This window comes from Triturus cristatus, chromosome 10, assembly GCF_964204655.1.
Source record: "Triturus cristatus chromosome 10, aTriCri1.1, whole genome shotgun sequence".
In the NCBI taxonomy this organism is placed as follows: Eukaryota; Metazoa; Chordata; class Amphibia; order Caudata; family Salamandridae; genus Triturus; species Triturus cristatus.
Window position 1 is genome coordinate 1,053,509,258 of NC_140593.1, and position 14,684 is coordinate 1,053,523,941.

Sequence of the window (14,684 nt, forward strand, 5' to 3'; positions counted from 1 at the left end):
CATTGCGCATGCTTGAAACCATCTCAGCTCATATTTTTAAAGCAGGCGATGCAGCAAACCACTTGTTTTGGTTTAGCCACAGCTAAAAATGTAAATACTTCCTCCATTCCATTATTAGCTGCTTATGACTCATGGCATACACATACAAACTACACAATTGAGGATTTGACTGTCATGTTTCGGAACGGTACACTAAATTCTTCCAATATTGACCCTTGAGGTTGGTTGTTGTGGCCAATGGGCTCAAATGCATGCCAATTATGTTTTTAAATACCACGAAAGGGTTTACACAAAGTAGACCGGATCCTGTTTTTTCACATTCCCATACAATTACCACATATTCTGTAGGTAAATTATGTCAACAATGGTTGGAACATCCAAATTGTCATCTGTGAAAAAACATCTTTCCCTTTTGACAGGTGAAATAGATCTTGCTTATTTTCTTTTAGGTCCAAAGTCTCCTCGAGCAAAAACGTTTGTTTATGCAGCATACATTGAGTTTTGGAAGCTATCGCAGATGGAAACTGCAGTACACCTGCGCCAAATTGACCAAAATCATTTGGAAAAGGTTCTAGCAGTAGTAGATAAAAGCATTAATACACTGTTTTCTCGCATATATATACTTTGGATAATATTGTATCCTCCATCACTGACATTGGTCAAAATGAAGTGTCAGTTTTGTATCCTGGTCAAAATCCGTTACGTTCTATAGTGCAATTTGGTTGGACCTTGCTAAACGCTCAAAAGTGGGAAAGTACCATGGGATTACCTGAATGCTTAAGCAACTGCTTTTACCATTTAATTTGACAGACAAACAGAAATTGATGTAAATGAAAGATGCAACAAACACAATGTTACATACCTATTTATTTATTTATTTATTACTGAACAACTAGAACAGTTACTGTTTTCTGTGGCAGAAACATATACAGCTGTGTGGTTAATACATGTGTATTTCCTGTCGGTTAATGGCCATTTACTTACCTGAACGCTCTGCTGTGCACTTGGTAGATGGAGTTCTGGCACATCATACTTCATCTCATAAGATGAAAAGAGATCATACTTTAGTAAACATTTCGACCTTCCCATTTATTAATGGTATTGTGTGGGATAAAGTAGCATTCGATTTCCATGGCCCAGCTGAGACTTTACAAATTCCATACCTATTCCGCATATTTTTAGGAGATGTGGTCTTGCCTGGGATTCACTCTGACGACTGGGATGTTAACGTTGTTTATTCATTATTTTCTGATTTGAAATATTATACTGCTTTTGACACTGAAGATTTGTATTTAAATTCTGCAGATTATGCTGATTTATTCTGTTACCAACATTATGGCCATCATTTTTTGCCCAAAACTAATTCTCAGAGACCATATTTTCATTATACCCAGTGGGAACATTGCCTGACCTAGGTACAGGGCAGCTCTTAGACCCAACGGAGTAAATTCACATACTTTACTAGTTACAATCGCTATAACCCTGCGTCCTTTATTTATCAATTGTAGATGCCTGCCCCTACCAAATTTATGCTGACCCATACTAAATTGGTCTATTCATCGTCCTTCATAACTGAGTTGTCCATGACGGGTTATGATTACTGGAAGGACGCAGTTGATTTAAAATCTATTTGGGGTACCAAAGATTGGCAAGTGCAAGGCATTGAATCATTGCATTGCGCATGCTTGAAACCATCTCAGCTCATATTTTTAAAGCAGGCGATGCAGCAAACCACTTGTTTTGGTTTAGCCACAGCTAAAAATGTAAATACTTCCTCCATTCCATTATTAGCTGCTTATGACTCATGGCATACACATACAAACTACACAATTGAGGATTTGACTGTCATGTTTCGGAACGGTACACTAAATTCTTCCAATATTGACCCTTGAGGTTGGTTGTTGTGGCCAATGGGCTCAAATGCATGCCAATTATGTTTTTAAATACCACAAAAGGGTTTACACAAAGTTGACCGGATCCTGTTTTTTCACATTCCCATACAATTACCACATATTCTGTAGGTAAATTATGTCAACAATGGTTGGAACATCCAAATTGTCATCTGTGAAAAAACATCTTTCCCTTTTGACAGGTGAAATAGATCTTGCTTATTTTCTTTTAGGTCCAAAGTCTCCTCGAGCAAAAACATTTGTTTATGCAGCATACATTGAGTTTTGGAAGCTATCGCAGATGGAAACTGCAGTACACCTGCGCCAAATTGACCAAAATCATTTGGAAAAGGTTCTAGCAGTAGTAGATAAAAGCATTAATACACTGTTTTCTCGCATATATACTTTGGATAATATTGTATCCTCCATCACTGACATTGGTCAAAATGAAGTGTCAGTTTTGTATCCTGGTCAAAATCCGTTACGTTCTATAGTGCAATTTGGTTGGACCTTGCTAAACGCTCAAAAGTGGGAAAGTACCATGGGATTACCTGAATGCTTAAGCAACTGCTTTTACCATTTAATTTGACAGACAAACAGAAATTGATGTAAATGAAAGATGCAACAAACACAATGTTACATACCTATTTATTTATTTATTTATTTATTACTGAACAACTAGAACAGTTACTGTTTTCTGTGGCAGAAACATATACAGCTGTGTGGTTAATACATGGGGTAATTTCTTTACCCATCTCACTCTTCCAGTTTATGGCCTGCATGAAACACTATCCAGTAGGTAGACATGAGCCCCAGGGAGTAGCTATATTCATGAGTTATGGTCGTTGCCTTTCACATTTTGGTGTCAACGAGCAGATAAGAAGGTTACCTTTCAGGGAAGGATTGTGATTCTACAGCATGGCATTCCCTAGTCTGCAAACAAGTAAAACGTCATGGTGCCTGCAACGTTTTGGCCCCTGATTTGGCTTGTTTTTTAAAGGGGACCCCAGTCCCAGCTATTATTCCTGCTCTGACTTTGCTTTCGATCGGCAGTTATCTTATCCTAAATAACCACAACTGCTGCGGCTTACGGGCAGGCATCCTGTATATAGTAACTGTTTCACAGCGTGTTACATGTTGCAGCAATGTCCTGTTTCCACCCCTGTATGGGATTGACGTTAGTTCGCTGTGGCCTTCCATTCCAACTTTGAGAACAGATTTCAATAAGCTAAGCAGACTCAAAGCGCTATTGTTTCAACAAGAAGTGGCTCTTACTTCAGCTCATGAGACCTTCGAATTGCAGGTGGTGAAAACCGCTAGTAAGATTCAATCAATACTAAACACGAATCTCCCACTACATTTTGAGGATTAATTCACCAAATATTTAATGCATCTAATACAAAGGGCCTTGCCCACTTTTTTAAACTTGTGGGATCCGGCCCCGTCAACTCTTTTCAGACTACTTTTGGAGTTAGAAGCTGTTATCCATTCTATATTTTCCAGTGCCTTCAGAGGGTTTCCCCTATTGCTCCTACTAATTAGCAGCGTACTTGTACTTCTGCTGCTATTCCGTAATGGCTGCTTGATCTGTGAAGCTGCCAAGCCTGGTCCAGTTGCTGTTGTACCTTGATCGGATGAGCCAGATTTATGGTTTAATGCCATTACAAGCTCTTGACATTGACTATTGGTGGACCTTCCGCTATGCCTACTTTACCTGTGTGCCACCTGTTTTTCGCTGCCTCCGGTGCCCTTTTTAAATAGGCCCTGGATGTCTGCCTCTCCAATACATCACATGCTGCCCTGGATTATGAACCGTTAATAGGTCAGTTGAAGACCCATGACCAGGGCTGTTCCGTGGTTAGGCACCTGGTGTGCAATCCTGCACTTGGACTGACTGCAAACTTGAGTACCTGTGCCGTTGCACAGAGCCTCTTGGATAAGGATGGGCGGTAATCTCCCCTCCGCCCGCGGAGTTTGCAGAATGTTTGTCAATCCGTGCTCCGATTAGAGAATGAAGTTTGACAAAAACTCCGACACCTCCATGGAGCAGATTTTGCCATGCCCACCGCTTAAATGAACTCAAACAAGAAGGTGGAAGCAGCAAGTAATGTTCTAGCCCCTCCCACCAACATAAATCAATTTTGCCGTCCCCAAGCAGTCAAAGCATAATCTACATAGAGAGCGCAGTAAATCGAAATTTCAGAGTGTGGCGTAAAGTCACGGATGCATTCTTCTGCTCTGGGCAGCATGAGAACACTTCATTTCACGTCATGGAACATGTAATTCCTGTTCAGTGACAGTGAAATGCGAGTAGCTGAAGGGCCAGTAAAGAAGAGTAGGATCTGCTTCTTATAGTTACCCCCAATTTTTACTGAGGTTTCACTGTTTCCGACTTAGTCTGACTGAAATCCTGCTATTCAGGACCCCAGTCTATCTGCTTTCTCCTCTAAATTGATTGCATGTACTTTAGGTACACTCCAGATTGGATTCTGCGGTACCCTTATAAGTCCCTAGTATATGGTATACTATGTACCCAGGGCATGGGTACCCCAGAAGCCTCTCAGGGGCTGCAGCATGTATTATGCCACCCCTGGGAGGCCATTCAAAATGACACCACAGGTCTGCTACAGCAGCCTGTGTAAGGTGGTGCATGCACCCCTTACTTAGATATAGGTTCACTATATCTACTCCATATCACTGCACATATAAACCTACCAGTCACCCCCATAGCAGGCCTTATCAATTCTGAAGGCAGGGTGCTGGGTTTTATGTGAGAGGGTGCACCTGCATGAGCAGAGCCCCTCTGCAGCCTTCGGAACCTCTATTCCGGGGTTATTTGTGATGCAGCCAACCATAAATTCTTAAGTGCATTATAACCTTGTGGTAAATGCTAACTTTAAAACAGCTGCATGGAAACATATCGTGTTTGGTGTCAAACACCTTGGAATCATACCTCCACACCAGTAACTGGTGTGGGAGGTATGATACCACCCTCCTAAAGGGACATATGCGACACACCGGTACACCCGGTACCAGCTTTCTCGACCCTGGCATCACAAAATGGATGCTGCCAGCCGCAGACACGAGTCTGCCCTCCTGCTGCTGGATGAAACTCCAGCAGGGGAAGGCTGGACAATAGGTTTCCTGTCACAGGAAGGTGTGACCACCTCCCAGCCAGACTTTAGTGTATTGGGGCTGGGTAGGTGCACTCTGAGAGTGCTTTGATGTCTGCACTGGGGGCACATTTGGTGTCCCTGTGCATAGTTCAGCTCAAACCGGTTGCAGGAGCCATTTGCTCTTGCTCTGGTGCAAAACTGGACAAAGGACATGGGTGTAGCCACCCCTCTGTCCTAGCCCTCCCATAGGTGGGTCCCCAGAGTTTGTCCCACCCCTTCCTTGGGTATAAAGTAGGAACCCATGACTACATGACTTTAGATTTTACCTGGACTAAACTCTGCTACAGAAACCAAGTACTTCGACGATCTGCACAACGCTGGATGACTGAAGAATCTCCCTTGGAGTAAAGGAGTTACTCCCCTGAAAGGCAGGCACCTGAAACGCACCTGACCGGTTTGTATCTCCGAAGCTCCTGAGGACTCCGGAGATTTCTGCAACACAGGAGGTGGGTTCCCAAGGTCTCTGAGGTTGATCTGTGCTCTCAGCAATTCTGAGGCCCGTAGCCATCGTGGGGACCGTGCAACCCGAACCCCTGTGCACTGCGTATATTTGCAGCAGCATATGCTTTTTGTCGACCCCTGAGGCTGTGCTTTGGGCTACTTCTATTCCTGACCCTGAGCAGTATTTCCACTGAAGATTTCCGGCCTACACTCCACAAGTGTTCCGTGGGCTGATACTTTGTGATTCAGCTTGAGGTCCCTTCGCCACCCAAGTCCGTCGACCTGTGGGTCCCTGTGAAGGTAACTTTGACTTTCCGTGGGATTTCCTGGTTGCTCCTGACTCTTCATTGCTTGGAGAGTCCCCAGGACCTTGCTGGTCTTCACCGAAGCATCTTTCCTCTGCCCGCGTGGGTTGCAGTTGCCAAGGCTTGTTGGTGTTCAATCCGGACACTGACCCCCCAGCACTCGACATCATTTGTGGGACAGCTCACCACGGACTTTGGTCATTGTGGACGTCTCATGTTCCCCGTGGCTGCAGAGTCAAGTTTCACCTCTTCTCACCTGAAACACCCTACATCGGTGGGCATTCGTCTATCGTGCCCCTGGTCACTGTGCAGTGACCCAGACTCTGTCCCCTATGCATTCAGGTTCTTCTCAGCTCCGATCCAGGCTTGGATCACACCGGACACTTTCCATCTTCCCGGCAGCAGCACTTCTTCGCATCCCGCCATTTAAATCAACGAGCGTTTCCTACACCACTTGACCCCTATGCACCTGGCTCCTCTGGGATAGGTAACACGGGTACCTCAGTACTTTCAAGGGTGCTGGCCTTAGAACCTTCTATGGTCCAAAGGGTTTGCTTAAAGTCCTCTCCTAAGTGTCCTTAATCTTTAAAATTCCAACCGCGACTTTCCCATAGAGTTGTACAGAGCGCGCGTCTGTGTTCACACACTGCACCCGTCCTCCGTGGGTCCCCTGTGTCACTACCATGGGTGGTTCCTTGGGGTTCCAGCGATTCTACATGCTTTAGGCACTGTGTCTAGTCAAGTCCGGGTTGTTATACCACTTTCTTAGTATATGGTTTGGTCTCCCCCTGGAGCCCACTGTGTATTGTGCTATTTACTGTCGTTCTAGTGATTTAATACTGTGTGCTTGTTCTCTAATCTCATAAATAGGTTTGTAGAGAGTGTTTAGTAATAAATATATATATTTTATATATTCCTTGTGTGGTTCTCCTTTCATTTGGTCATTCAGGAGGTTATAATCTGGTAAAACAAGCTGCTTTACATTCCTTCGAGATTTAGCCTGAAGGCTGCTCTCCATAGCTACCACTAGGATAGCTTTCAATAAAGGTTGTCTTTAACCTAATCATCAATAAGGGTCGTTTGGACTGGTGCAATATGCCCACTTTAATTAGTGGACAGCATATACCAGGCCAACCTATCACAGCCAGGAATAGAAATGTGAAAAATGTCTGATTTCTAAAACATCACAGCAAATTCTCATCAGTACAACAAACTGATCACTGAGGACAAACCCCCCAGTAGCTAGAACCTACCAGTTAAACTTAAAAAGTTGATCTTTGATAAATGATGTATTGTGAAAATAAAATATTACTTACTTGCATTCATAGACTTTAAGCATGCCGGGCATTACATTTAAAACTTACTAGTGTGACACCACTTTTCCGTGGAACAATTTCTTCTTATTTTTGAAACAATCATGTTGTTTTGTTACCAAGTTTTAAACCAATGACAGGGGCAAAATACAGTTTGAGAAACCATTCTTTGTGGCCGATTTTCCTGTGTCCTTGCAGCATTCATAGACTTTCTGTCATCGTGACTCGTGGCACACATGAAATTCTAATTGTAAACTTCTTCTCCAAGCGTGGCACAAGCTGGTAAATAAAATACTATTGTGTATGTCCTTGTGACGTAAAACCCAGTAGTTTCTTATTATGCGCTCGGTAGCTTGCCCAATATATAGCAATCACTGAAACAAGACGCAGGGAAAATATAGTTATATAGTAAAAATGGCCCTAGGTTTCTGATTCCTACACCCAACATGGCTGCCGCCGGTACGACATAGCTACAGGTTTTCCTTTACAGCTTGCTGAGTTGTTTTCACTGATCACTGCTTGTATGAGTGCGTCTGTGTGACCCGGAAAAAGGTTGTGGTTCCTGTCCACCTCACCCAGAGTGCACTTAGCTGCGGCGGCAGCAGCCCCCGTTTACACTTTGCAGAAGAGCAGTAACAGAACGCTGCATAGCGACTCACATCCAACAATGTAGACATTGTGCAGTCTCCCAAGGAATACAGGTACAAATCATGAGCACCTGTGTGCATAAGATATATATCTATGTTCACAGACTGCAAGCTGGACCACTTGTCACACACCTGACTGTACTATAAGCCAGAATCACTCATACACCGGGACATGCAGCAATCTGCCAAAACTGTGCATCGAGGGACCCGAAGAGGTACAGGCACTTACCATGTGTGACTCCAACCTGTACTATAACTACTGGTTTACCTGAGCGTGCATGGCGAACCAAAATTCCGCCGCTCACGGAACTCCGTGGAATCTCACGGAGTTTTGATGTAACTGTGTAATTCCGCCAAGTACAACTCCGAGAGCTCCGCCCACCCTTACGGTTGGATCAAAGTTTCATCTAAGTTAACACAGGTTGCCCCGGTATGCTCCTAGCAGCCTCTAGATATAAGGAGCATGTGCGCTTGTTCGACTTACTTAATTGGATGGCATATCTTTTTACTACAGGAAGTACAGACACCCTACTGGAATTTATGGCAGTGCACTTATCCCACAATATTTTTGGCTCTGAAGATTCGCTATGAATGGATATCGTTTTGGGATACCCCGTTGGATGCCTCTTAAATTTTTCTTAATTTTTTTTTTTACATTTTTCCAATGCCAAAACCTTCTGCTAATTTGGATTTAAAAGCCTCTTTGGCCTATCACTGAGACGATTTGCCTCTGCTTACCTCTGGTTTTTGTTTTAGCCCAGAGCTGCCGACCTGACCAAGGGGAGGGTGTCCCATGGCCCATGGAGACCTTGTCGTCTTCTCTAAGTTGGCATGAGCACGCTGTAGCTTGCCTGCTGCTTTGCTCACGTTACTATACAACTTTGTGTTTTGTAACAATTTCTATGGCTGTTTTCACATGAGCACTCATCGCTGGGCTAACTCTCTGTCAGTTCCTGGGATTTAGTCTGAACATTGTAAGCAAGGTCGGTAAACAATGCCCCTTGTTATTTTGTTCTGGTCAGGTCTTAGCACCTAGACACAACATATCGATGCAGCTGTTATTTGGGACAAAGTACTTTGGCCTTATTGGGATACACAAAAAGGTAGCACACACTTGGAGAGGGACCTTTCCAGGGAGAAGAGAGAGACAGCACTTATGATGTAGATCTACTCTCTATAGGCTAAGATATGGGGTCTGCTGAGAAATAATACTGCTCCTTAGCAAGGGGAGGGAGGTTAGGCTCTAGTGTCTTTTCATGAAGACATCTTCCTCCATGATATATGGACTAGCTGCTATGGTGACTGTATTTGTACTATGCATTTTTCTGCTTGTTGTGGCACATATACTGCATGTTAGGGCATATTAGTTAAAATGAATATTTCAACAGTTTTGTGTCTCTGTCAGATCCTAATGTGGACAAGTACAAGAGTGCGAGCGATAGGGTGTGTCTTGTTACCGCGATTCTTGAGAGATCTGGGAGTGTTGTGTTCTGGGGTGTCTCATCACTTGTTTCTCTGTGAGTGAGAGGGACAGCAAGTGAGACACTTCAGCTAGTCGGTCCTGGGCTCATGGGGTGGTAGGATGACAGTCCCTATACACCAAGGTCCTATAATCCTGCGCATAGTTCTGTTTTTGGGAAGAATCCCTGATACATGACTAGGATTGCGGTCCCTACTTGGACTGGGTGCATATCTCTGCCAACTAGAGACCCAATTTCTAACACTCCCTCTTCTGCCTTCCCCTCTGTTCACTCTCACTTTATCTGTTCATCTCTCTATCCCTGTCTCTCTTCTCCGCGTCTTTCTCCCCCTCTCTACCTCTAGTACTTCTCCCTAACATGCAACATGATCCTTTCCCTCTTCTATTTCTGTGTGACCCTTCTCTCATCTCCTCTCTCCCGGTCACTTGTCTCTCCCACTCGTTGTCGCTCCCTCTTTCTCTTCTCCTCTCTTTCAGTCCTCCCGTACTATTCACCTCCACACTCCCCACTCATTTCTTCTGCAACTCGCTACTACTCCTCCTACCTTCGCTATCTCCCCATCTCCTCCTTGTCTTGATTCCTCCGCTTTCCCTCTGACCCGCTCCCCTCTCCATCTCCCCTCTCCATCATCTATATTTCCCATATCACTGTACCTCACAATCACTGCCCATTTTCCATTATTTTCTGTCTCTGCCATCATTTCTTGCCACCCTCTTTCTCCCTCCTTTATTTCTAGCCTCTCCCTCGCTCACTCTTCACCCCTTCCACTCCGCTCTTTCACTCTCCTTTGCCCCCATATTTGCCTTTGTGTTTCCGTTCCTCCTCTTCTCCCCCCTCGTCCCATTCTTAATCCCCTGTTGCTCTTTCATTCTTTCCCGAGGACCTCCTATTCCACTCCCCCTCTCTACCAACTTGCCTCAGTTTCTTTTCTTCCCTCCCCTCTTGCTTTCTCTCCTCTTCTCTCCCACTTCGCCGCCCTCCTTTCCTTTATCCTCCTCTGACCTCTGCCGTCCCCATTTTTCCCTCTCCCTCGCTGTCCAACCTCCTCCTCTTTCATACCTTTGCAAGCCATCTTCTCGTTCCTGTTGTGCTACTTAATAGACCACCCTTTTTCTCACCCCCCCCCCCCTGCTTTTCTTTTCCTGTCCGCTCTCTTATGCTTTTCTTTTCTTCTCCGCTTCTCCCACGTTAGGTCTCTTGCTTTCTCGCTCACATCTCCGTTTCGCCGTCTGTCTCCCCCTTTCCGTGGGGTTGACGCTTTTGCAAAAAAGCTATTGAGCGACACACCGTGGAAAATAATAACATTTTCAGGGACTTGCAGAAAACGTCACTGGGACATGCTTACCGAGATGATAAAAACGGACTAGGGTCGCAGCAGGCGAAACGCCGAAATGTTCTCAAAACGAAGGGATTATATTTTGACAATCAGGACAGGTGGCGTCCCTGCCCTCATCCCTTCGCTGCCCCCTCCCCTCCATCTTTCTCCATCTTCCCATATTTAATTATAGTCCTTCGCTTTCCCACCACTTGCGCTCTCCTCTCCAGCATCCCCGCTTCTATATTCTTCTCTATCGTCTCCACTCCTCCACCTCCCCTACTAGTCCACCCCTCACTCCCTCACTCCCACGCTCCCTCCCTTGACCTCTTTCCTTCTCCCTCTCTTCTAGCCCCCCTCTCTTTATCTCTGACCCCGTTCGCTCTCTGTCTAGCCCTCTTTTCTCCATTTCTGCCGCTCCCCTGTTGCATCTATCGCTCTCTCTCTCCACCTCCCCTATCAGTCCACCCCTCACTCCCACGCTCCCCCCCTTGACCTCTTTCCTTCTCCCTCTCTTCCAGCCCCCCTCTCTTTATCTCTGACCCCGTTCGCTCTCTGTCTATCCCTCTTTTCTCCATTTCTGCCGCTCCCCTGTTGCATCTATCGCTCTCTCTCCACCTCCCCTACCAGTCCACCCCTCACTCCCACGCTCCCTCCCTTGACATCTTTCCTTCTCCCCTCCCTCTACCCCCCTCTCTTTATCTCTGACCCGTTTGCTCTCTGTCTAGCCATCTATTCTCCATTCCTGCCTCTCCTCTGTTGCATCCATCGCTCTCTCTCCACCTCACCGCCTCCCGCCCCACACCCCCGCCTCTTCCCCTTGCCTGACTCCCACATGCCAGTGCTGACAGACAAAGCCGGATCGGATGAAGTTGTGCGAGTCCCCCGGGCGCGGCGCTCCCTCCACGGGTGCTGGAGGAGACCCGCCAGGCTCCCGAGGGCCCCTCCCGCAGGACTGGGGCTCTCCGTTATCGGTGCTGATGGGCTGGCCCCTAGGACCTCCCGGGCCGTGGCTGGACCCCCATGGACCGTTTAAGATGTTCCTCTCCAGGGGGCTGGACTTCCAGAAGAGCAGATACGCCAGGTAGGACGCCTGTTCCCCTTCACTGGCGGGGTTCGGCAGGCAGCGCCCGGCAGGGGGCGGTGTGCGCAGCGAGAGGAGTTTCAAAATGCACCCTCCCGTAGGAGTTCGACCCGGCGGATTCCCACAGGTGGCACTGTGAGGGAAAGGGGGGGGGGGGCATGGGGGGCTAAGCCCACCGCTCCCACTGGAAAATGCTTTAAATTAAAATCACAAATGCCCCTATTTTGAAGGATTTGGGATAGAGCCCTGTAGTGGTAGGTATGTTGGGCATCGCGCGACAGTAGGGGGTGTTAATAATGGAAGAGGGTCGTCGGGCTGATTTGCATATGCCTAGGATGTGACTGAGAGTGTAGTATACATTGTTTTATTGGGGTCACTGGGTTTTGATGTCTGGACGTGGGAAGGGGCTTTGTAAGATCTGATCAGGTTTTCACTCGGGAGAGGGGGCGTGGGGTTTATCATTATCAAGGGTCTCACAACGGAGGGAATAGGGGGAGTGCTCATGCAGGACTTTCCAGGGACAATCTTTTCAGGCTCTCTGATGGGGGGGGGGGGATGGGGGGGGGCTCACAGGGACCAGTCCAGGGTCTAAGGTGGGGTGGTAGCTGGGAGTCTCAGACGGACCTGTCCATGGTTTCCCCTTAAAAGCAGAGAAAGGCGAACTCAAACGGAGCTGCCCAATGTTTCACTCTGAGGAGGGGAGGGGGCACGGATCTGCCGGAAGTGATGCCCTCACTAACTTCTTTATCTGTGTCCTCGGCAAAAAGCAACCGTGGTCAGGGTACCAGACATTATCCCGAGATAGGGGCGGGGCCTCTAATGATCAGATGGGTCACATCGAGTTTACAAGGAGCCTGAGTTGGACAGGGAGGAATTGATTTTCTTTTAACACAGTGGCAGATATGTTTAATCTGTTTATTGAACTTCCCTGAAAATGTATAGTTTACTTTGAATTACTTAAGGTTATGTATTTTGCCAAAGTGTCGAAAGCTCATGTGTTAAGATAACAGAATGCAATTATTGTTAACTGTCCCCTAGAATCTGTCCAAGGTCTCACAGAAGGCGGGGGGAGGGGAGGGGAAGGATGTAATTCCAGGGAAAAGAGCTGGGATGAGGGGGGCAGAAATTACTGGCGGGTTAAGCAGCATCTGTGGGATAAAAAGATCAAAGAGCTCGTGTGTGTGTGTCCGGGGGCGCACGCGCATGCGTCTGTGTGCGCGTGCGCCCTCACGAGAGCCCTCACGAGAGCATGCAGGGGTCCGTGAGAGTGCGAGCATGCAGGGGTCCGTGAGAGTGCGCGTGTGAAAGTAAGAAAAATAATCTAAAAACCCATAAATTGGGGGTCAAGGTGTGGCAGGGGATATGGGGTGCAGCAACGAGGGGCGGACCTTGAAAAGCAGTCAGGCAGTCGACATTTATATTTACTTTAAAAAAAAATCGCTGCAAGGAAATTGGCAATAACAGCATATGCAACAGTAAATCTATTCTAGCTTACTTTATTGGGCACAGAGAGGGTGCGTTTTAAAATGTGCTACAGGGTTAAACCACCTGCTGCAGAGATCTTTGTGTGCCCAACAATTTTGAGGGGATTGTAATAGTGGTACGTAGTGCTTGAAATGGTAAAAATAGAAGTGCAGGTACCCTCTTGTTTCCGAGAAGTGCCGGTACCTGCTTGTTTCTGAGAAGTGCCGGTACCTGCTTGTTTCTGAGAAGTGCCGGTACCTGCTTGTTTCTTGGAAGTACCGGTACTCTCCAATTAAAAGGATAGCATTTCTCTTGAGAAGAGCCGGTACTCTCCCTCTCAAAATAAAAAAGTGCCGGTACTCCGTACCGGACAGTACCAGCCCATTTAAAACACTGGTGGTAAGAGAACTCAAGTGGTTAAAGTAGTTCTTGGAGAGTTTAGTGTTTTGTCCAGTTACAGTTTTGACTCATAAAATAGCATAGTGGGTTAATGCGCCTGATGTAAATCACATTGTGTTACATGCAGATCACAGATTTGTACTTTATGTAGATAGATAAATGGCTAGACACTCCTTTTGACACTGAGATCATTTTGTTACTTCCGGTTCATACATTTCAGTCCTTCTAATATAGCACAGTGATCTATTTACCAGCATCAAGGAGCTGCATGCAAACTGTAATTCACGGGTTTAGCCCATTGTTGTCTTCTTCCTCAATTTGTTGTTATGCTAAGATTGCATAAAAGGGCTCCTTTGAAAAGTAATAAAGACTTCTAAGCACAGACATACAGAATCACTGTGTTAAGGTTTATATCCGGACTTTGCGTTTCTACCGACCATTCACTCTTAACATATAATGTTTACAAGTGTGAACAGTATATGATTCCTACACCATATAACCCTCATTGCCTTATGTTACATTTTCTGGACACTGAATTACACACTTGTAAGATTGTTTGTGCCTCTGTGTGTGATGTAACATGCTCCGACACCGTACACTGGGATGAGTAGAACTATAAAAGAATTAAATAAAAATAGGGGCCTTTTAAATCATTATTTGTGTAATTACTCATACACACTGATAAATCTTGCATTCTTACAGTGCATTCTACTCTCTCACATGGGATTGAGTAAAGTAAAAAAATCTGCCTCCAACTAGTCAAAGTTTCCTGAAAGTACCAAGATCCGGCGGGTTCCCCCTACTTTCCGGCACTGCCTCTCACGGCGTTTGAGTTTCCTAGGTTTATTCCTCTGAGGCTCATCTAATAAACAGTTTTTCTTTCAACGCTGTTACTTTGTAGTCAGGGCTACTAGAATTATGCGAATGGGCGGACCAAATTGGATGCAGGGTTGACTAAATTATGTGGTAAGAAAAGGAAAATTATATGGCATAATGTGGCACATTTTGTGACAGTATTACTACAATAATTTGATCTTTTAGGACTCATCTGAGACAGCACATGTGTGTAGCTTTTGAGACATTTTGTTAACTTACAGGGGGCTTGGAGCCCACTCATTGCCGATCTTTGATTGGCTTCATCCTCATTGTCATATCCATGCTTTTCAGTGG

General features: G+C 45.8%; 1 protein-coding gene across 1 annotated transcript in view; it reads left to right on the plus strand.

Moving 5' to 3' along the window:
* Nucleotides 1-10,787: 10,787 nt before the first annotated feature.
* Nucleotides 10,788-14,684, plus strand: part of MMD2 (monocyte to macrophage differentiation associated 2) — a 290,907-nt gene continuing 287,010 nt past the window's right edge. Inside the window, exon 1 of the mRNA XM_085629182.1 lies at nt 10,788-11,651. Within this exon, the coding sequence (XP_085485308.1) occupies nt 11,434-11,651 (218 nt within the window). The 5' untranslated portion in view covers nt 10,788-11,433. The remainder of the gene's footprint in view (nt 11,652-14,684) is intronic.